The 23,921-nt window shown below is 40.0% G+C and overlaps 1 protein-coding gene across 1 annotated transcript in view; it reads right to left on the reverse strand.

Annotated features, from left to right (window-relative positions):
- Positions 1-20,444, reverse strand: part of LOC140229605 (uncharacterized) — a 54,534-nt gene extending 34,090 nt beyond the window's left edge. Inside the window, exons 1-9 of the mRNA XM_072309849.1 lie at positions 20,318-20,444; positions 14,682-14,750; positions 12,910-13,451; positions 12,042-12,335; positions 11,072-11,259; positions 7,547-7,812; positions 2,098-2,262; positions 1,336-1,478; positions 756-857 (exon numbers count right to left, since the gene is read on the reverse strand). Coding sequence (XP_072165950.1) covers positions 756-857; positions 1,336-1,478; positions 2,098-2,262; positions 7,547-7,812; positions 11,072-11,259; positions 12,042-12,335; positions 12,910-13,451; positions 14,682-14,750; positions 20,318-20,444 — 1,896 coding nt within the window. The remainder of the gene's footprint in view (positions 1-755; positions 858-1,335; positions 1,479-2,097; positions 2,263-7,546; positions 7,813-11,071; positions 11,260-12,041; positions 12,336-12,909; positions 13,452-14,681; positions 14,751-20,317) is intronic.
- Between the last annotated feature and the right edge of the window lie 3,477 nt (positions 20,445-23,921).

Here is a 23,921-nt window from a genome sequence, read left to right on the forward strand (position 1 = left end):
TTTTCAAGGAGAATATAAAATCCTGTTCATCAAGGGGTATCACCACTATCACCATCGTTGAGTATATATATCCACACTTAAGCTTGCATTCATTTATATTCGTTCATAAGAACTAACAGAATTATTGTCAGAAAGCTACTGCTGCTAGTACAGATATGAGAAGTAAAAGTACTAGTACCAAATACTAGCACAACTGTAATTTATATCATCATCATCATTATCATTATTATTATCATTATTATTATCATTATTATCATTGTCATTTTCATTTTCATCTCACTCCACTGGTCCAAAGTATACTTTGGCAGTTGTCTACGGGAAATGTGTGTTATAGCAAAATCTACTTATCTTCAATAGGTTTAATGATAATACAACTGGAGCAACAGGAAGATCTAAAAAAAAAAATGCAACTTTGCTTTAGATACCGGGAAAAAAGGCAAACAAAACAAACAACCAAACCACAAACTTATAATATATGTTTGTAGTCTGGTTGACAAAATGTAAACATTATTTCCATTTTGCCATGCAATCAATGGAAATTTGGCAAACATACTGATTGACTTTATTCATTTTGATAAAACTATCATAACACAGCCAAGTCAACAGAAGTTGCAGAGTTGTTTGAATTGAGCCCCTAAAATGTGGGACAACGTCTTTCACTTTGCCATCACCATTAGCAGCAGCTTAGTCACAAACAAATGTCAGTAGCATTCTGAGATGTTGATTATGAGAGGATTAAGAACAGTGATACATACTTTACTGGTGAAAGTGCCAGCAGTGTCCCGAATATCAGCATGCATCAGGTTTTCGGCGACAGAGTAGATTCTCAGTGTGTAGTCACCAGGAGGGATCGGCATCTGAGCATGAAAGGGTAGGGAATTCTTTTAACTGTGGCACAAATCAGCAACAATAAAAAGCTGCGAACCAGCTTGCACACAGTTGCCAACATGTCTGTGTACAATTTTCTAATCATTCTAGTGAAAGTTACTAACAGTGGGTTGCTCTGAGAGAAGCTCACAATACATTAACCCGTTAAGGACGGTCTGATTTTGCTACAACACGCATATCCCATAGACACTTGCCGGAGTATACTCGGCGACTCGTCCTCAACGGGTTGAAAAGGAAAACAAAACAAAACAAAACATTAATGATGCAGAATTTCATGAGGCCAAAACAGTAGTCATACAGCTGTATGCTGAAATTACTAATAGATACAATGTACTAAATCCTACTAATAGATGGCAGCTATGCAGACATCACAACACAGGACCATGCAATCTCATCACATTGTTTTACAATAACCCCTCAATACTCTTCACAGCAAAGAGACCTCACCTCAAACTTGACTTCGTTCTGGAAACCGTTGTGGGAGCAGTTCATGGAGCTGTGCATGTACGTGTCATAGGTGTTCCCGATGATGGCGTGGAAGTTTCGCCCGGCGGACGTGCACGGGTAGTACTTACGAAGACACTGCAGTCCTGCACAGACAAAAGTTATTAGCGTCTACGTCAGAGAAAACATTTATCAGAAAACACAATGAGAAGAAATCGACATACTGTAAAACAGGGAATGTTCGCGTGCATTTTAATTTTGTGAATTTCGTGAGGGCCAAGATTCGCGCAATTGAAATGCATGCGAAAGTTGTCCACACTGTATGCATTGAATGTTAGAGGCAATTCGTGAAAATTTCGCACCGTGGAAAAGGCCACTGGCTCCGATTTGCGAAAATTTCATGCCGCAAAAATATTGTGTTTTATAGTATGTTTTTCAGTATCTTTAAAGATGAACCTCAACTACTATAATGCATAAGATTTAAAATGCATCTAAAGGTAGAATAGTATGAACATTCCATTTGGCGAGCTGAACATGCAAATTGGGCAATTACCATGTATCAAGGGTGTTGACAGGCTGAGGTGGAAATTGCTCCATGCACTTCAACTGAATGCAGGAGTAGAACCCTTGATCGTACACAAACTTAGGACAAATGCCTCATATGCATTTACTGGTCAGCACTCATAATCCACAAACCTCAGACCAAAAGTACTAGGGACAAGCACTAGACAGGTTAACCTTACACTCCATTTTAATACACTATACCTTTGTCGCCATCCATTCGGAACATAGTCTGGTTGTCGTTGAACACCACCCCGTTGAGGGATTCATAGGTCGGCCCCCCGCAGTTGAGGGCGAATGCCACCCCTGGCGGCTGCTTGATGACTCGGCACGGGGAACCCTCAAGTTCAATTGATACATCAGTCCCATCTAGGAAATCACAAAAGGGTTATTGGATAAAAGCCATAGATGATTATGAAGCAGAAATCATGATCATTCTGACATCGAGAAGCTGCTGTGGCTCAGTAGATATGAATGCAAGCTGGCAATCACAAGGTCCCTGGTGGCAGCGGTTGTGCCTGCAGGCAAGGTACAATTATTCTTGTTGCCAAGTCCTTTGCAGACACTTCTATTGAAGCTGTCAATACCCTGGTTGCCTTACATACAAGCACTCATTGCTTCCTTGGTCATATATATAACCCTTTTATTCTCAGCTCAGTGTAGACCCTTTCATTTGGCAGGACAACTTCTATAGCCCTTTTATTCCCAGCTCAGTGTAGATCCTTTCATTGGGCAGGACAATTTTCTTAACCCTTTTATTCCCAGCTCAGTGTAGACCCATTCAATTGGAAGGAAAATTTCTATAACCCTTTTATTCCCAGCTTTGTGTAAACTCTTCATATGGGCAAGACAATTTTTATAACCCTTTTATTCCCAGCTCAGTGTAGAACCTTTCATTAGGCAGGACAGTTTCTATAACCCTTTTATTCCCAGCTCAGTGTACACCCTTTCATTTGGCAGGACAGTTTCAACAACCCTTGTGTTCCCAGATAAGTGTAGAACGTTTCAATAGGCAGGACAATTTCTGTATCCCTTTTATTCCCAGTCTGTGTAAACCCTTTCATATGGGCAAGACAATTTCTATAACCCTTTAATCCCCAGCAACTTCATGAACCCATTCATTTGGCAGGACATTTTCTATAACCCTTTTACTCCCAGCTATTTTGTACACCCTTTCATTTGGCAGTACGGTTTCTATAACCCTTTAATTCTTAGCTCGATGTAGACCCTTTCATTTGGCGGACGACTTCTATAACTCTTTTATTCCCAGCTGAGTGTAGACCCTTTCATTCAACAGGACATTTTCTACAACCCTTTAAAGCCTTACAATCGTGGCGAGTGGTTTGTGTGGCACGGAGACAAACGCAACACGCTGCCTCCCCCATTTTGTATCAAATGTAGTGACCCCAAATGAGAATAGTGCTGGCTCAGTGGGTCAGCAACACTCTAGACTACAAGAGTTCTGTGCTACAAATCTCCTGACCTAAAAATGGCTGTCCGAGCGAGCCACAAGAGCTTCTGAATGGACGCACACTCTCGGTGCGCATGCCCATGAAGAGAGGCCAAAAGAGCCATGCGTCTTCTGGCCTCTCTCATCCAATCAACGCAGCTCGCGGTCACAATGTTTGTGTATGATGCGTACACACACACACGTGTCTCAGTGGCAGTGTTGTCCCACACGTTTATGGATATAGCACCGAGTCTGGCATTGCGCAATTGCAGGCACAAACGTAGGTCGGTCGGGAGTTTACGTACAATTAGGGATGACGATCGTCCGACGTTAATTCCCAGCTCAGTGTAGATTCTTTCATTTGGCAGGACAGTTTCTATAACCCTTTTATTCTCAGCTACTTTGTACACCCTTTCATTTGCCAGGACAGTTTCTACAACCCTTATAATTCCTAGCTCATTGTAAACCCTTTCATTTGCCAAGACAATTTCTATACCACTTTTATTCAAAGATGTGTGTAAACCTTTCATATGGGTAAGACAATTTCTAAAACCCTTTTATTCCTACCTCAGTGTAGACCCTTTCATTTGGCAGGACAAATTCTAAAACCCTTTTATTCAAAGCTCAGTGTACATCCTTTCAACTGGCAGGACAATTTCTATAACCCTTTTATTTTTAGCTACTTTGTACACCCTTTCATTTGGCAGGACAGTTCCTTTTATTCCCAGCACAGTGTACATCCTTTCAGTTGGCAGGACAATTGTGACCGGCGACAACGGTTTCAGGCAAAAGTCGGGGATTTTGAAAATTCATTTTTTCACTGAATCACATTGCCCATTTCCTAAGCTTTGCATTGATATAAAACACTTGCATTCTTTGGCACCATAATTGGGCATGGAAAGCGAAATAAAATGCATTTTTTAAGTTGTTAGCCTGACAAAATTGCGAGAAAACGGGCTTTGAAGATTCACCTCTTTCTCAAAGCAATGTCCGAGCGGCAATGCGAGGTGAGAATCACCCATCCGTACGATGGTGCCAATCGATGTTAAGCTCCGCCTCTAGCAACCACATCGCCTTCTGATTAGCTCACTGAGAGAGTCAAATTTCCCGGGCACCCTTCCTAGGAGCTCAGCGTATGGAGTCGAAAAACAATGCGGTTCGCTCGGGTTTGTTTTACCATTACGTCTTTCAATATGGCGGATACGATAATTGCACGTATGGTGTACATGTGTATGGGCGCACGCATTACGCAATGGCATCCACACGTCATGACCATGTGCATGTAACAGGAGCAGGTGGCGAATCCACACATTTACAAATCGCGTTTTCATTGTTGTTGATTTGACTTTATCATTGGCGACCCTTTTGTAGGCAGAAAAACGCCAGTGCTGGCAAAGGTCACGCTTCCTGTTTGTTTTGCTTTTACAAGCCGTGCATAATTATGTTGCCTTGTTCGGTGGTGTTAATTATACAGTATTAAACAAACACGACTCGTTAATTTCGTGCGATCTTGATGTGTAGTATTTGAATATAACTGGTTTCATGTGACCTCTCCTTTCCTCTCATCTACCTTCCCTTGAGTCGGTCTGCTGTCATAATTTTTACTACATGTCCAAGTAGACTATCGTTTTTTTCTTTTCACACGATTATGTCGCGCTAAATGATATTTGTTTCACTTCCGTTGTCGAACATTGCGGTAGAATAGTTTGGATAGAAAGCCAAACGAAGAGCACGCACTATAGCGTATAAACCACTATAGCAAGAACAATGGAGCATGTAATCATGCATGCGTGGACAAAGCATTCCCCAAACGCTGCAACTGGTGTCTCCGAAAGCCGAATTATGTAAATGTGTGCGACGCACCAGCCAATCGCATGCGAGACCTTGCGCCGTAGCAACGCTGGGGATATTGGCGCGGCGTTCGAAAGAAGCTCGAAACTGACGAGTGCGATCCAACATAGGGTGCTTAAAATTCCATTTTCGATAGGAAAAACGTAGTCTTATGCTATGAAATTTAGTGTAGATGTAGAAAACATATCAAAGATTCGATTTCTGCAAAAAACCCGAATCGACAAAAATAATGGTAAAAATCTTTGTACCCCACCTAGGAGGAAATTTGCTCTTGCGACTTTTGCCTGAAACCGTTGTCGCGGGTCACAATTTCTATACCCCCTTTTATTCCCAGCTCAGTATAGACCCTTTCATTTGGCTAAGAATAAAAGGGTTATAGAATTTGTCCTGCCAAATGAAAGGGTCTTCACTGAGCTGGGAATAAAAGGGTTATAGAATTTGTCCTGCCAAATGAAAGAGTCATGCCATCATTGGCATTAAGAATCATACTATAATTCGAGCAATGTTTGTCTGTTTGTCTGTTTGTTCCTCTACTCCTCCCAGGTCCTTGGTCCAATCTCAATCAAACTTAGTGAGTGGATGCAGGTTGACCGCAAAATTGCCCTTGAGGGGTTCATTTTTTAGAAAGGTCAAGGTCACTGAGGTCAAAGGTCAAATAACTTCAAATCTTCGTCAGCTGCAATAATCAGACACCCGATAGAGGGCGCTATATTGATTTCTTACTTTTCCTACCTTGGATAATTTCTACAACCCTTTTATTCTCAGCTACTTTGTACACCCTTTCCTTTGGCAGGATAATTTCTATAACCCTTTTATTCTCAGCTACTTTGTACACCCTTTCATTTGGCAGGACAATTTCTTCAACCCTTTAATTCCCAGCTCAGTGGAGACCCTTTCATTTGCCGGGACAATTTCTATAACCCATTTATTCCCAGATATGTGTAAACCTTTCATATGGGCAAGACAATTTCTGTAACCCTTTTATTCCCAACTTTGTGCAAACCCTTCATATGGGCAAGACAATTTCTATAACCCTTTTATTCCCAGCTTTGTGTTGTGATGCTTTCTTTGATATTTCAGTTTCTATTCCCCTTTTATCCCCAGGTACTGTACTTTGTACACCCTTTCATTTGGCAGGAAAATTTCTATAACCCTTTTATTCTCAGCTCAGTGTAGACCCTTTTATTTAGCAGGACAGTTTCTATAACCCTTTTATTCCCAGCTCAGTGTAGGCCCTTTCATTTGGGAAAACAATTTCTGTAACTCCTTTATTCCAAGCTTTGTGTAAACCCTTCATATGGGCAAGACAACTACTATAACCCTTTTATTCTCAGCTGCTTTGTACACCCTTTCATTTGGCAGGACAGTTTCTACAACCCTTTTATCCCCAACTACTTACACCCTTTCATTTGGCAAGACGGTTTCTATAACCCTTTTATCCCCAACTACTTTGTACACTCTTTCATTTTGCAGGACAGTTTCTATAACCCTTTTATTCCCAGCTCAGGGTAGGTCCTTTCATTTGGCACGACGATTTCTATAACCCTTTTATTCCATGCTCAGTGTTGACCCTTTCATTTGACAGGACAATTTCTATAACCCTTTTATTCCCAGCTTTGTGTATATGCTTTCTTTGGTATTTCAGTTTCTATAACCCTTTTATCCCCAGCTACTTTGTACACCCTTTCATTTTGCAGGACAGTTTCCATAACCCTTTTATTCCCAGCTCAGTGGACATCCTTTCAATTGGCAGTACAATTTAAATAACCCTTTTATTCCCACCTCAGTGTAGACCCTTTCATTTGGCAGGACAAATTTTATAACCCTTTTTTCCCAGCTCTATGTAAACCCTTCACATGGGCATGACAATTTCTATTCAACCCTTTCATACCAAGCAACTTCCTTTTGTTATGTACAACAGATCAATTCCAATTCTAATCCCAATTCCAATTCCAATTCCAATTCCAATTCAAATAAATTCTTAATGCCAATAATGGCATGACTCCTTAGGCTAGAATATTCCTCAACAACATCAGTCTGTAGAGTGGAACACAAGTCATACAGGTGAGCAACCTAACATGATGATGACAAAAGCAGTGAGCTAAAAATGACATCTTCACAGCTTAGTTCCAAAGAAAGAAAAAAAAAAGGGAAAATATGAGGAAAAACACAAACAAGATATGCACAGTGTACTTTCTCTTCCACTTTATAAAAAAAGAAAAACACCGACTTAAGTCTGAAAAATTTCACCTAGATATTAATTTCTTTCTATTCAAAATACACAATGTTGACACTCATTCTTCTCAGTTACTTCCTGAGAAATCTATTATGTGTATGCTGTTTGCTACTTACTAAGGTCCTTCAAAACTGCAAATGCTCGGAATACTTTCAGTCCTGGGCTGTTTTCATTGTCAGTCAGGTTCCTCTGGAAGGCCAGCCGCCCGTCCGGCTGCTCGGTCCAGTCTCCCATTTCCACAGCTTGGATGGTGGACCCATTGACGGTCAGTAGCACTTTGGCCAAAATGTCCACCCACAGAGTGACCGAATCATTGTTCAGTATCAGTCCTCCTTGGATCCGCTGGGAAGACCCGGTTGCCAGGCAACCACGCTGAAAACATCTGCAACAGATACAGAGAAACATTTTGTGTGTGCGTGTATTAGATGAAATATACCTTATCACTGGGGGAGGGGGGAACTGCTCATAAAAAACAAAACAAAAACAAAAATGTGTCTGTTACAGCAGAAAGGCTGCAGTGACCATTTGCAGAAATGATGACAACACTATTAAAGGAAGAGTTAAAGAGACTACAGTCCCTTGTTGTGGTTGTACTGGTTGTGGTGGGGATTCATGTTTTGAACATTCCTAAGTGAGATAGTGAAAAGCCTCATATGAAATATGAAAGAGCATGTAATTCTAAGAAGGATTCAACGTTTATTTGATGAAAATTGGTTTTCAAATGGCTGAGATATCCAAAAAAGTGCTAATAATAAACGGCGACATGCCACAACTTTATTAGGATCTCTTTGTTTCATCTTGTTTTTGGATATCTCAGCCATTTCAAAACCGATTTTCATCGAATAAACTTTTGATACCCCTTAGAACTGCATGCTCTTTGACATCTCATAGAGTGGTTTCTGAATATCTCACAAAACGTTAAAAGCTAAATCCTCACCTCGACCAGAACTGTACACACCCTTTAAAGGTCCAGTTTACCTTTGGGAGCAGTGATTTCAAAAATGTTCAAGATATCACATTTGATGCATATGTGTAGGTCTGTTGTATCATAAAACATCCTACCATATGAAATATTTGCAATAAAATCTAAAATATAAGGAAATATCGGGGTTTTTCTCAATAAACCGTAACTGTATACGGTTTAGTCTGGAAACATTTTTATTATAGCTATTGTTCACATTTCATGTATTTAACAACACTTAACATCGATTATACGGATTCAAATTTTGACAGTGGTTGTTTCTATCCCTAACTCACATTTTAGAACTATTTTAAAGCACTAATGCTTTCATCTGCAAATGGTAAATTATGCCTTTAAGTATCAGTTTGTCAAATTTTCTGTTGATGTATTAATTACACCATGGAAGATTGTATTAGACTGTAAAATTTTACTAAACTCTGTGGAAAGCAAACTCAAGGTAAAGACAACAAAACTGATGGAAGTCACTGAACACCTCTGCCGAGCCAAATCTGTCGGATGAATTTGATACACACCTGGGGCAAGTTGTGAGGCATAATGTCATTCTCAGCATTACAAGTACACGTCCACTCATCAACACAGGACCAGCAAGAGAGAAGTAATGGTGTGCACTTTACATGTGCACAGTACAGTGGAGAATTGGGCCAAAATTTAACAGCTGACATTGTCTTCAATTTGTATTATGGGCCACTAAGACATCCCCAAGCATCATGGCAAAACCTTTCCTGGGTAATAACTGCCAATAAATTTCATAGAGACAAGGTTGTGAAATTCATGTACAAATTTGTGGAGAGACACTTGAATACTTTGTTTTCTTACTGCAAGTTTGTTATACCTTCAGAGGAAGGGAACCCAGAAAAATTTGGAAGTATATGCATTCCATATCAACTATTAAAATGACTACGATATTAGAAGAAAACCTTGAAGTGGCAAAGATTGGGAAAGGACCTAATTAAAAACGATTGAACTGATTGTTGGATATTTTGATACAAACAATCTTTTTAAATTTACATGTATGTGTAAAGGAAACAAAATATTGTATGTTCTAGATACTTCACATGGACAGAAAGTAATCATTCATACTTCTAAGTATGTAGACTCGAACCTAAAAAAAAAAAATCGACAACAATCACCAACAAACAAACACACTAGAAATGTCGCTATGGCGACTGGTATGCCTCCGCCATAATGCATGTTTCTCCGAATAGGTTTATAGCACAATGTCTTGACAATGTGTGATGACAGTTTCACATAACTGGCAAAATATTAAAATGAACATAGAGCCAGGTGTCAACCACAAGATTACATGGTCATACAATAGACAAATATTGACTTTCTATTTTTAGTAAATAAATTATGCAAATTTATACATGAAATCATAGTTACCTTAACTCCATTAAAAAGGCTGAAGGATTGATGAAGTTTTGTGTCAGAATTCCTCAAGACATATCAAACAATTTCCTTGTAAAAAAAAATAGCACAATCAAAATCAATTTCTTTTGTTTTTTGTTGTTTTGTTAATTTCTTACGTATTTTAATTTTTTTTTCGACCTTTTGTTTTCTATTGTTTTTCTGCCAAAATTTGTTGCAGGAAATTTTTCAAGCTTATCTACATAAGAAGGGATTAATTTCTATGATTAAAAGTTAAAATAATCTAATTTATATCAATTTAACAAAAAAAACAACACAATTTGCATTGGATTTGCACACGATATCATGAATTTGAGCTGCTTTCGGGTTGACATGCCAATAAATGCAAAACATTACATAACTTCAGAACAGTGTACTCGGACATCGCAAATTTGGTCTCAAAATATGCGGCAGACTTAAATGAAAAAAGTCATGAAAGGACGCAGCAAAATCTTTGTGCGTTGCAGAATCGTGGCGCGAAATGTCAAGAGGAGGGGTCAATTTGACCCCTCCTCCCCCTATCAATATTGGGTTAAATAAATTGTTTTCTTTTTTTGTTTTTTTTTTTGTCATAACACTCAGTTTCAGCAAGAGAAAAAAAAAAGCCTTAAAGGTAGGGGATACCTTTTACAGAACTCCCAAAATGCAGCAAAACATTAAATATGAACCTCAGGGGACTTGTTTAGGCCACTGCTTAGAAATTTGGAAGTCAACAGTTATCTACAATTTGAATAATGCACAAAACCCCACTACTCAGTAGTTCTGTGTGTCAGCCACACTTAAGCCTTTTTGTTGCAGTCTTCTGTATTTTTTATCTATAAACACAAATCTTAAAGTATAAGAGCTGATGTAATAACATATAGAGTGTGTGGCAAGAATGTATATAGAAGTGTTTGTAAGTTTTGATGAACTTTATTCACAAAATATACATGATGGACACACATGCAGTGCATGGGTCTGCAAAGGTAGCCTAGTACTGTACTGGAATTTACGGTGAGCCCCGAAAAGAATTCAATTCAAAATCTAACGGTCAATAAAAATGTACTAAATATTACCTTCCACTTTCAATACTTTATGGGAGTTTCTAAAATGATACTCTCTTCAACATACCACTGTGTTTATACAACTCTTCATTTAAGGCATGCAAATGGGATTCCCTACCTTTAAAATGACATTTTATAAAATTAGAGAAAACTTGCACCTCTAGTCTAACCATGGTGAGAAAAAGAAGTAGGTAACAAACTGTACTCACCTCTGTTCTGGAATAGGTACATTTTCTGGAATGTTACTGAAGAAAGCATAGCGACAGGGACCACTCGGCCCAACAACAGTGAGCATTTGACCATTGACCAATGAGACAGTCCAGACGTCCGGCGAGTCCATCATACCAGTGAGACCAGCAATATATGCCACTCCCACTTGACCCTTCATCAGAGCAATCTATAAGGGCAGGCATGAAATCTCATCATCACCCATTATACCTCCTCTAAGGTCTTCATCCAATTTTTTTTTTCAGACTATACCTCTAAAACACACCGCATTTGCATCAGATAGTTGTACAAATTTGAAATCAGGTATATGAAGTACATTGTACTTTATAGAAAAAGAAGAAATTAAACAGAGAAATAAACAACAAAATTAAACCACAGACAACGCTGCTCACTGACACTGGTCCGATGGTCCCTGACCAGTAAAAAAAAATCACTGTTGGACCAGTAACTTTTTCAGAAATGGACCAGTAAAACATGAAAAAACTGGGTACCTACTTGTCCGACAGACAGGTCGGACCAGTAGAAAAAATGGGTTAGTGTGCAGCCCTGCCATAGGTATAAAAAAAAACAACAACCAATGCACCAGTCATGGAAATTGCAGGTTGAAGGAATATTCAATGGCAGCTATGCATTTATTGTCATGCATTATGGTCCAACAGTGGGCTAAGTTCAGCTTAACACTGAATTGGGTCTGCTGCATTACAGGGCAAGTTTCTGAACCCACTGCAATTGAAACAACTGCTTTCTAGTCAAGACAAAGGACTTACTACAGTATCTTTGAACTCAACTGGAGATGGTTTACATACCACTGATGCATCTCTTCTAATGCGTACAGCAGTATGTGTGCACGTTTATGTGTCTGCAAGTGTGTGTGTGAGTGTGTGTCTGTGTACATATCTGCTTGTTTTTGTCTATATTTGTGTGAGTATGTGCATCTTATGGGTGTGGTACCTGATAAAGGGCTGAGGTTGTGCTGTCTTCGTCAGTCAGGCTGTGAGAGCACAAGAGCAGCATCGTCCGACCGACGTACTTGCCAGCGTTCTCCAGAAGCGTGGTCGCCGTGGTACCGCTGAACTCCTGCAGGTGGATGACCCTGCCACGCGGCCTGCTGATGTGGGATTCGCAGAAGCGCGCACTCTTGCTGTGGAACACGGCGTAGTGACTGTGGGAGGGGCCACTCATCTGAAGTGCCCCATCCTGACTTAAAAACTCCCACATGTCAATGCCATCAGGGTACAGGGGCACCTACAAAATGGTGGGTGGGGGGAGGGGAGGGGGGAGAGGAAGGGTGAAGGGAGAGGTAGAGATGTGAAGCAGAGGGAATGAGTGGAACAGAGAACATAATAACACCAAACAGTTAAATACACAATCCTTAAAATGAGGGCGATTCCACCAACTTCAGCATTCAGAAATACGGACACAAAGCAGCTAAGTGCAAAGATATTGATGGCAAGGAAACAAGCGGATTAGTCATTCTAGTTCACATAATAATTTCTCCCCCAAAATTCACTTATCTTCTTTTGTTTGTCTTGTTGCCTGTTTCTATGAATAATTTTCAAACTGTGACAATACCCCACTACTCTCTTTTTTTATGTGGGTCTACTTTGTAATGTACAATGCATTTTTGTAACATTTAATTACTGGTAATAATGGAAACTAATAATAGAAATGTTACAGAAAGCAATGATAGAAACTAATACAAATGTTTGCATATCGCAAAAAGTAAACTTTTAGATCATGCTTTTACAAAATCACTTCATGTGACTATGTCAACGCAGCTTAACAACATTGGATACCAAACATAAATTGAAGATTGTACCTTTGTAATATTACCATCTCGCTTGAAGTGTACGAGATACGTCTGGCTGGGCACAGCGCCAGCCTTGTTTGGCTCAGCACTGCAGACAACAAGAATGCAAGAACCATCAGAGTCAGAAGTCGTGGAAATATGCGGAGAGGGGGTGATATCTGCCGTCGAATCGTAAGACCCAGCCTTGGGCCCGTCGAACAGAACCCCGCAGCCCCCGTGGCCGTAGCTGGCGATGTTCGTGATGATTGTGGCATGCGCATGGCCAAAGATCAGCTTGGGCTGGAGGTAGCCATCGCAGTTGGTGAAGATCTCATTCCAGTTGTAAATGCTGTGCTCCCCACCCTGCGCCAGGGACTTCGCGGAGAAGTGGTTCCCGTCAAAGCCGCATCGCAAGAGTGTGACTTCGGAGGAGTCGCTGTCACCCTTGCCCCTTGTGAGCAGAAGGAGGGCTGTGCCACCACCATGTCTGGCATTGACATTAAACTCTGTGTGGACCAGCGCTGGGATGGGAAAGCCGCAGCTGGACGATGCCTCAAGGCACGCCCAGTCAGCTGAAGTGTGAGGATTGGTACAAGCACAAAAGAATCTGTGCAGGTTAGTCGTGTGTCTAATGACTGCTTAGACAATGTGTGATTTGTATGTCCTTACCAATTACACACAATTTTGATAAGTTTAAAGTGAAAATATTATAAAACGAGGAATGTTCGCGTGCATTTTAATTTCACAAATTTCACAAGCGCCAAGATTTGCGAAATTAAAATGAACGCGAAAGTTCTTGTCTACACTAAATATCTTTATAATAGGCATTGAACACCAGTGGCAATAAGCAAAAATTTCATGCCACGAAAAAGGCTGTCGGCTTCAATTTGCGAAAATTTCATGCCGCGAATATATCATGTTTTGCAGTATAGACTTCTGTGAGTTTTACTTTCATTCAGTTGTTTGTTAGACCAATATGATGGTCATCCACAGGGTACGGGGATTTTTGTTTGTCAATCAGCAGTGTTGTAATGTTTCCAATAGCTCTGCTAATAGTTAGATTCCTTCTTGACCACAAACAATCTGAAATGCAAGCTATATGTTTGTCTGTTTGCTATTGGTGTGTGTGTTTGTTTGGTTCTTTTTTTTTTTGGGGGGGGGAGGGGGCAGCCATGCTATTGTCTATCAAAAAACTGATTTTCACTAATATTGAAGCCCAAATTATCTCTGTCTAACCGCGTGCACATCCATGTCACTACACAATGCTCCAGGAATGTTCAAAAGGATATAGATGTATCTAGATGAGGTTTCATGACGCCAGAAGATGTGTTGCTCGAGGGGCACAAACAAATCATGTGTATTAAGCGTAGAGCTGTAGCACGTGGTAGGCGTACCACATACCAGCCTGCCTGGCTGCCATGATAAAATTGTGAGCGATGATGGAATGTGGGATGTATTGTAAAGCTAATTCACTTGCTACACATACTCAGTTTTTCGTTTTTTGTTTGTTTGGTGTTTTTTTTTTTTGTTTTTTTTTTTTGCCCCTCAGCAAGTTGAACCTTGGCTTGATGATGTCATTGAAACCTTGTCTAGACAGAATGTATAATTGGTACATAAATTCAACTACTATCAATCACTAGTTAATCACTTACTAATTCAGAACTAGAATACAATACTGGGTCTGAGATGGTAACACTGAAGTGATTACTGACACCATGTGAATATCTCTAAATGTATGTCAACATCTATCAATAATCAATATAAAAAAAATGTTAACTGAAAAAAAAAAACAATTCACTTACCAACATTTGCAGGTGGTGGAGGCTTGGGAGGAAGATTGAAATCACCCTTTTGCAAGACCTTTGCTGCCACTATTCCAACAAAAGAAAATATTTGATGAAAAGATATTAACATATCATGTACCAGGCTTCTACAACCATAAATAGAGCAACATGTACATCAATTAATAAATACATTAAATAAATAATCAAAAACAAATGTGACAATCATAAAAAAAAATCACAATTTTATTATAACTTGCTCTTCATATTAACATTAAAATTCTTGCTTTTTGCGGAGAGCTCATGAATTCAGACAGTTCTAAGCAAGAAGTACATTAATTATTGCTTTTTTTTTCAAATGTCAAAAGTCAAATATAGCAAGGTATTTCCATTGTATGACAATTTAGCTTCACACTTTCTCATTTCATGACTTGAGAAGTAAAGCAGTCATAATAAAACAGTAACATAAACTGAATCATGCCTACACAACGTGTTGAATTGTATTTCAGTTGACCTAGAATTTCATACTTCTGATGATCTGGGAATACATACTTCCGAGATTGCGTGACCAAGTAAATAAGTACCAGAGTTTGCATACAGTTTACATTATTAGATAGGCCTACTGCACAAACATACAAAAGAAGCAAACAAATAAACATTCAATTTCAAATTAGTGAAGAGCTTTTTAAACTTTATTACTGTTGGTCAACACAACACACTTCCTGCAACATCTTAAACTTTCACTGACACATATAGGAATTTGATATCATTTTTCAATTTCTGAATCTACGTAACAAGACAAAATGAGCAAAGCTACATCATCGTACATGTACTGTATGTACAATAATGTATCCTTCTAATACTTTTGTAAGTTTTTTATCTTGACCAGATGTGTATTCATAAATTTTCGTGCCCAGCATGCGCTCATTGAGTTACGAGATGCTATGACAATTAATATAATTAATTATGACCTTCTCAAAGATATTCTGCACCTCTACATGTGAGGTAAGTTTACATGACAAAGACCTGTGCTACACGTTATGCAATAATTTACCACACAGGTATGGATGTAATGAAGAGAGAAAACATTTTGATTTCATTATTCTTCTGCATTCCAATAACAATTAAATGCAAATAGGAATTCCTCTTAAATACTATCATCTGTGCCTTCAATAAGATTCAAATGAATTTTCAAGTACATAGACACCAATGTTTATTAAAAAGAACAAAAATGGGACTTTTTTGTTTACTAAGTTTAAAATCCTGAAATTGAATCATATCTTGGTCAAGGTGTGAATGGTAAAATTCATAGCCAAGTATTTGACCTTTGGGACATTGACCTCATCTGGATCTGGATCTGGATCTGGATCTGTTACTCTGAAAAGCTCAGGTTGAGCATCACTCAGAACGTGACTGTGACTGGAGCGTTGTTTAGTCCAAATGCAACTTATGCTTTTGTAGAGCTGTTTTGAAAGCATTTGTGCTTGTTATTGATGTAAGTTCTTCAGGCAATTTGTTCCACTCTCTTGCCATTTGGGGGAAATATGAGAATAGATGGGGTTGGGAATTCGATCGTGGAATCACCAGTTGTTTAGGTTTACAGCTCCTAGTTCTTATCCGTTTGCTTATGACAGAGTTCTGGAATCTCAAGAAAGTATTGATGTCTAGGTCGACATGAACAGTCGTGAATGATTTTGTGGAACATGACGAGGCTATTGAGTTGTCTTCTGTGCTGGAGAAGGGGTAGTTTGAGGTTCCTTAACATATTAGAAACAGAACTGTGATTACTGAAGTCTCCTGTGATTATGCGAGCTGCTCGACGTTGAACGGCCTCGATCTTATCGATGTTTTTCTTTGTGTGGGGGGACCATACAGAACTGCAGTATTCCACATGAGGTCGAACTAAGCTCTTGTAGGCTTGGGTTTTTACATGGGTTGGGGCATTGTTGAGATTTCTTTGGATGAACCCATTAACACTGTTGGCCTTTGCCGAGATATTATCTATGTGACTGTTCCACTTCATATCTGACGAGAGGGTGACTCCTAGGTATTTATGATGATTTGTTTCCCTAAGGGTGTGGCCCAAGAGTGTATAGCGATGGAGGACAGGTGATCGTTTCCTTGAGAATCGCATGACGTTACACTTCTCTGGCTTGAAATTCATCTGCCATTTTCTTTCCCAGGTTTTTAGGGAGTGAAGGTCATTTTGAAGTGCAATACAGTCCTTCGTATCTTTAATGGGGCGTAGTAGGAGGCAGTCATCTGCGAAGAGGCAAACTCTGGACGTCAGACCATTTGGCAGATCGTTAATGTAACATAAAAACAAGAGAGGTCCCAATACTGTGCCCTGAGGGACTCCAGAGGCTACATGGATGGGTTTAGAGGACTTGCCTTGGATGACAACAGACTGCTCTCTGTCAGTAAGAAAAGCTGTTATCCAGGAGAGGAGGGGGCCTCTTACTCCATAAAACCTTAATTTATGGAGCAGTCGTTGATGAGGTACCTTATCGAAGGCTTTGGCAAAATCTAATATTATTGCATCCACTTGTTTTGTGCTGTCGGTTCCATCTAATATGTGGTGTATTGTGGACAATAGTCGGGTTTCGCATGATCTTCGTGCTCTGAAGCCGTGCTGGTTGTCACTTAGAATGTTAAACTCTTCGAGATGATTCATGACATGTCGGTAGGAGATACGCTCAAGTATTTTGCAGACAGCCGAGGTGAGGGAGATTGGTCTATAGTTTGCAGCATCTGTTTTACAGCCTTTTTTGAAAATTGCTGAAATGTTGGCTTTTTTCCAATCTTTAGGGAGTTTCCCGGTTTTAATACTCTGTGTGAAAATGATTTGGAGGATTGGAGAAATCTCCTCTGCGCACATCTGCAGCACATGGGGGCTGATTCCATCAGGACCAGGAGATTTGTTGACCTTGAGTTCCTTCAAAAGTTTTGTTATTCCATTAGTGCTTATTTCTAAATCTGGCAAGGCTGGGTAAGGACTCTGTCCTAGAGAAGGAATAGAGGATGTCTCTTCTTTGGTGAACACAGACCGGTACTGCCTGCTAAGTACCTCTGCTTTATCAACTGCACTACTAACCAGGGACCCGTTGCTTACTAGGGCTGGGATGCCACATGATTCCCGTCTACGGTGTTTTACAAATGACCAGAACTTCTTGACATTAGTCTGTAAAGATTCGAAAATGGTTGTTGAGAGATATTTCTGCTCTGCTTTTCTTAGGTTACGTTGGACTTCCTTCCTTAGCGACTTGTATCGCTTCCACTGTCGTTCACAGTTGGTAGATTTAGTGGTGTAGAAGGCTCTATTCTTTTTCCTAATTAATCGTTGCAGGGGTCTTGACAGCCATGGAAGATTAAATCTGGATGATTTGATTGACGAGGGTACGTTTCTATGCACAGAGTCTAAGAGTGTAGATTTGAATCCCTCCCAATTCTCGTTTACAGATGACTGGTTGTAGTTACCCTCAAGCTTGGTTCGAAACTGGGTGAGGTCCTCTTTAAGACCTTCCACATTTGCTTTGTGCCAGTGAAAGATCCTTCTGCGTTCGGACCTCTGCGTACACGGTCTTGTGCTTGCATCTGCAATTATCTTAAAATGGTCTGATATTCCAGGCTCTGTCTTCAAAGGCTGGAAGCAGCTTGGATTTGAAACACACAGAAGGTTTAAAATGTTTTGAACACTCAATGATTTAGTTTGATGATTGTGATTCGGTTCATATGCTAACTGAACAAGAGAGAAATCATCTAACAAACTGAGTAGTTCATTCGTTAGTTCTGCAGGTACTGTAACTGCACTCAGGACCCGGTTTGCGACAAGGGACGTTCCAATCAATGTCTGGGACATTAAAGTCTCCCCCAATCCACACTACTGGGTTTTTCTTCCAATTAATCTTGGCGAGGGAGTCTCTTAGTTTCTTTATAGGGGTAGAACCCTGGTTTGGTGGACGATAAAACACACATAAATAAACTGGTCTTGCATTAGTCATTTGGATGGAGATCCATAATAATTCAGCATCAACATCGAAATACTCCATTGGGGTTACAATGAGGTCATTCCTGACAGCTATAAAAACACCACCGCCTGGTCTCTCTTCCCTGTCTTTCCTGTAGGCCATGTAATTGTCTGGGATGCATTCATTACTAATGATATCAGGTTTCAGCCAGGATTCTGTGACTAGGATAACATGGGGGTTTGAATCCTTCACACTTTCTGCGAATGCCTCTTTCTTTCCAATGAGGCTACTGCAATTTGTCATCATAAGTCGTATGTTGTCCTTACTCTTGATCTTATCCCCTTTATTTCTACAGCTAGGCACTCCTCTGGTTCTGGTTTTGCCCCGTGTCGATGTAAGGCGGGGGGGAGGATGTTGCTACTGGTTCTGAAAATTTCTTAGGAGAGCGACTACTATCCAGATCTGAAAATAATACTGTTTGACCATTCCCTGCATCGAGGTCGGGCAATACTGAGAAGTGATTATTATCGGTAAAACTGGTGGAGTTGGATTGTAAAAATAAACTGGAACTGAAGTTAGGGAGACCACACTGGATACAGGTCCATGATACAAGTAGATGCGAGTGGTCAGCAATGATTTGATACATTTCTTTGTTCATAGGAACACATTCACGGTGTATCCGAGTGTTGCAGTGATCACAGCAAATACCGTCCTGGCCATATTTTACGGCTTTGTTGCATACACCACATGGATATTTACAGCGGGGGCCAGGATTAGGGTGGATGTCTCCGGCTAATGATAACATAGCACCAGCCTGTATCACCAACGATAAATTATACAAACATACCATTGACTTGTCATTATAATTCAGCAAGTTGGCATGTACACAAACTACCAGATAATTTGAAGAAAGGATGGATGTAGATCTGCATAAAAATTGCCGTGAAAATTTCATTTCTTAGCTGCATTCAATGTCAATTGCCAACAAAAGTGAGGCTTGTTTACTGACGTAATCCAGGTGTTCTAGAAATGATGGATTTATGATGGGGTTCGAACTGGCAAGAATCTTATGCTTGGTTGTTTCGTGGGCACTTATGCTACACATGTTCGGTTCAGCACAGGAAAACACCTCAAATTCATAATCAGAAGCACAGTCACAAAATTCACAGTCGTACTCGAAGAACTGTACATCACGAGGATAAGCAAATGAAGACAAGTTCAAAACGATCCCACCTGATAATTCTTGAATACTAAGGCTTAACAGTGGGCTTGGGGTTCCGCAAGCGTTGTGGCGAGTGTAGAGGTGGCTGGTTGCTATCAGTACAGACACGCACATAATTGCTGAGAGTACTGTGCGGGGTTTCACAGTTTCGTGGGCTCCGTGTTTGGCCATCTTGAACTCGTACAGTAGGCTGGATGGACACGACGACAAACTGGCTTAAAAAAGACACTCAGTATACGGTAAAAAAATGCTCAAAACTGGATTCAGGCAAGGGCGGGTAGAAACTGCACTCAAATTTCTAAAAAAAATCCACCTTTATTGAAAGTTAAGAAAGTTAAAAAGCTGTAAAAAGCTGCAAAATATCGCAGCGACAAAGCAACACGTCCGTTCACAGTCACAGTCACGCATCAAGAAGCATCATGTGTTGAGGTTGTGACTGACTGCTATGCCAAAGAGGGAACACTCACATGAATCCTTGGCTGCCTGGATTGCTGCTCTCTTGACGGCATTCTTCCCAGCCAGTTGAAAAGCTGCTACGGCCTTGACTTTCTTCGATGCTTCCCCACCCTGATTCTTGGACACCTTGGTTCCCATGGCGATTGTCCTTTCTGCTAAAAAAAATTATTGCAAAGTGAATAAAGCTGAACATCAATGTATGAGCTGTTATTTTTGTGAGGTTTTAATCTTTGCCATTTTGCGAATTACAGCAGGACCACAAATTTAACAACATGCAAAAATATTGCTGTGGCTTCAGCCTTAGGGCAATAGCGCATTTTGAATAGCCTCGGTGTTAATTCGCAAAAACATTAATGGCAAAAATGTCTGTGACTGCCTCCCCATTGCGAAAATAACAGCTTATTTGAATTAACAGTAATTTTGAATGAGAGTATTTGAAGTTGAAGACAAATCAAGTAGAACCACGTTTCTATGTACATGTCTAATGTGTAAGCTACTGTATCAGAGCGCAGTACTCATTCACATCCATCTTGCAATATTGCATTAATAAAGGGAGCAAAATGTGTAATAGATTTTGCAAATTACTCTCTGTGGGTTTTGGCACATAGGTTAGATGTCTGGTATGAAGAGAAACTCCTGCTCGCTACTAGCTAAAGTTTGTTCCTGAAGTGAAGTGGTAAATTAAACTAACACTTGTTAGAATCCTACAACTACCAAAAGTATAACGTAAATTTACATAACATTAACAAGAACATGTTCATTGACATTAACCATTTGGCTTTTTTTATACAGATAAAGTCAATTTGCGAACTAGAAAAATATTTTTCAAAGACTTCCAGGCCAGGTCTAGAGATGTAGGGTTCAATGCAATTTCAATACAAAATCTTGCCTGCATTTCACTACCAAACAAAATATCATGTGTAGGGCCTACCATCATCATTTGCCTGTGATTACAGCAGACGAGCCAATAAGACCATGACCACAAACAGAGTCTAACAGGGGGACACCACTGGTGGCACTGTATTCGATCAAGTGATTTGCCAGCCCGCAGGAAGAAGGCGCAAGGCTGCGCTGCGGGTTCACTGTCGCTCGACCAGTCAAACGTGGTTACTGTACAATACGTTCTTATTGGCCTGCCTATGAACTGATGAACAGAATTCTGGTAGGCACTTGATGAGTCAAGGTTGATGCGACTGTGCCCTTTTTGCAATAAATGAATAAAACTTTGAAGGAAACAGGAATTCAAAACATACACAGCTTACCAAACAGTTATATTCTGAGCCTATCTTCACAATGAAGGACACATTGTCAACCTTCCCTTGCCCTAAAACAGAAAATTCATAGTGTCGATTCCGCGTCTTCGTCACTTTCGCCAGATAATCCAGGGTTTCACTCGTTAGACTCCGTGTAAGTGTCCCATCCACTTAGAAGTTATCGTTAAAATGCATAATTATCTAGACTTATTCACTTACCACTTAAATGTGTTTTTATTTTAGTGGATACGATTTTATTTTCCTAATGATGCTCACCAAAACCGTATTTCTGTTTTAATTTGCATTTTGATCAAAACGTTGATTTTTTTAATCATTGCACTCAGAGCGTTGACTGTTTTCGAGACTATCTTTCACTCGTTACCATAGAGCGAATTAAACGCCATGCTTGGTCATGGACGGAGGTGTGTGTGCCTGTTTGAATACGTTGCACACACACAGTATAGGGAATGGGAAAGTGTCGTGCTCGACTCGATGTGCTCTCTGTGCAGGAAAAAAGAAATGAATAAAAAGAATAAAAAAGATATTAAATTATGAACAGCAACAATAGCAGCAGCAACAACAACAATAAAAGACCTAAACCTGCTACCGTTCATCTTTTTGAGGGTAGAGTAGATGCCCCTATAAAAGCAAAATGATTATTGCCAAACACATTAATCCAACTGGTTTTATTTTGGTATGCTTCTTTTTTCTTTCTTTCCTTTTTTCTTTTTTTTTTTTGCTTTCTTTTTGGGGAATGGGCACCCAGGCGACGCGAGATGGTTTTGCCTCTCACGTTTAACTCTAGGTATCTAGGATAAACCAATTACTAGTACTGTAAAGAGTAGGCCCAATTATAGAAGCGCATGAACAATACACTTCCATTTAAAATGTGTGTGATTTGCCAAAAATGTAGCGATCATCAAAGGGACGTAAATAGAGGACTAAAAAGAAACAAAACAAAAACACTCACACACACACACTCCACACAAAAAATAAAATGCTAACAGATGAATCAATCAAAAAAATTACCACAAACTGGACGTACAACGTATTTTCGCTCCCTTGTTCTCCCCCTATAGTCCTATCCTTTTTTTTCTTTTTTTATGTATTCGATCAATCAAGTATGCTTTACAATTAGGCCTATTAATTCTTATTGTTCTTAATTTCTGCTCTTGGGTTTTGCAAACAGGAAATCACATAGGCCTACAAGCTCCCGGCCACATAGATGCCAAGTTCAAAAAAAAAATTATGAGTGAGATTTTCATGACTCAGCATCTCGGCGCGCTCGCATGTGCATTATTTTCTAAGCGAGGGAGCGAAGCGACTGAACGAGGGGAGGTGATTGGGAGGGGGGGGGGGGTCCGCCCTCCCACGGTATAAAAGGGAGCTTGTTCAATCTTTAGCTCTTAATGGTGCAAGTTGGTGCATACCTAAGCAGGGAGGTGGACCACCTCCCTGACCTAAGTGACTATTTTTTACTTATTTTGAAAGACAAAAGGGAAATATGCCTTCAATTGCAAATCTCACTTTAATCCTTTAAGCTGTGCTCCCAAAGCGTGAGAAAAATGGGTGTCATGCGTGAGATCGTGAGACAGACCCTAAATGCTTGAGTTAGTCTCACTCACAATGCGTGAGACTTGGTAGCTTTGCGGCCACCCTTTCACGGCTCTACCCGCCCTCCCTCCCGAGTCTCATGATTTCTCTCTCTCTCCTATTCATGTCTTACAAAAACCTTAAACGCAAATGGACATTTAAAAGGCCTGCATAAAACATAGATGAGTGCAAATTGCGTCTGTGTGCATTGCGTGCGTGTGTGACAAAGATATGAGGACTGCACAGCCATAATAATGTCAATATTTCCTTTATATACTTAAATGCAATTGGTGAAAAAAGGGTGCCTGTTAGGCTATTAATTAGGTATTAGGCTACATAAAGGAGCAAGAATAAAATCTCGATTACGCAGCTAAGCAAACAATGCATTCACTCGTTCCAGTTTCAATTTGACTTTAAAAAACCCCTCTTGAAAATCGAGACGTTCCTTCTCGAGACTCAATAGAACATGCAAACAAGTGTATCGATTTTTAAATAATATAGGTCTATTTGCTCACGAATCATGAATGCTCACAGGTGCAACGAAAGATTAATCAGGGATTAGGACCTATCACTGATGAAAATGTATTGAGTAAGGTGTTGTCAATACAATGGTAAAGTGCCTTGAGGACTATTCACTATCAAAGAATCATTACTCGTATTATACGCAGTGTTTGGTATTGATTATTGGGCAGCACCAACATTATTGTAAATAATGCACCACAGAGGGCGTCATCTGACTTTTGGCCACAATTCGGCTGGATTGTTCAGA

Source organism: Diadema setosum, chromosome 6 (genome assembly GCF_964275005.1).
Source record: "Diadema setosum chromosome 6, eeDiaSeto1, whole genome shotgun sequence".
In the NCBI taxonomy this organism is placed as follows: domain Eukaryota; kingdom Metazoa; phylum Echinodermata; class Echinoidea; order Diadematoida; family Diadematidae; genus Diadema; species Diadema setosum.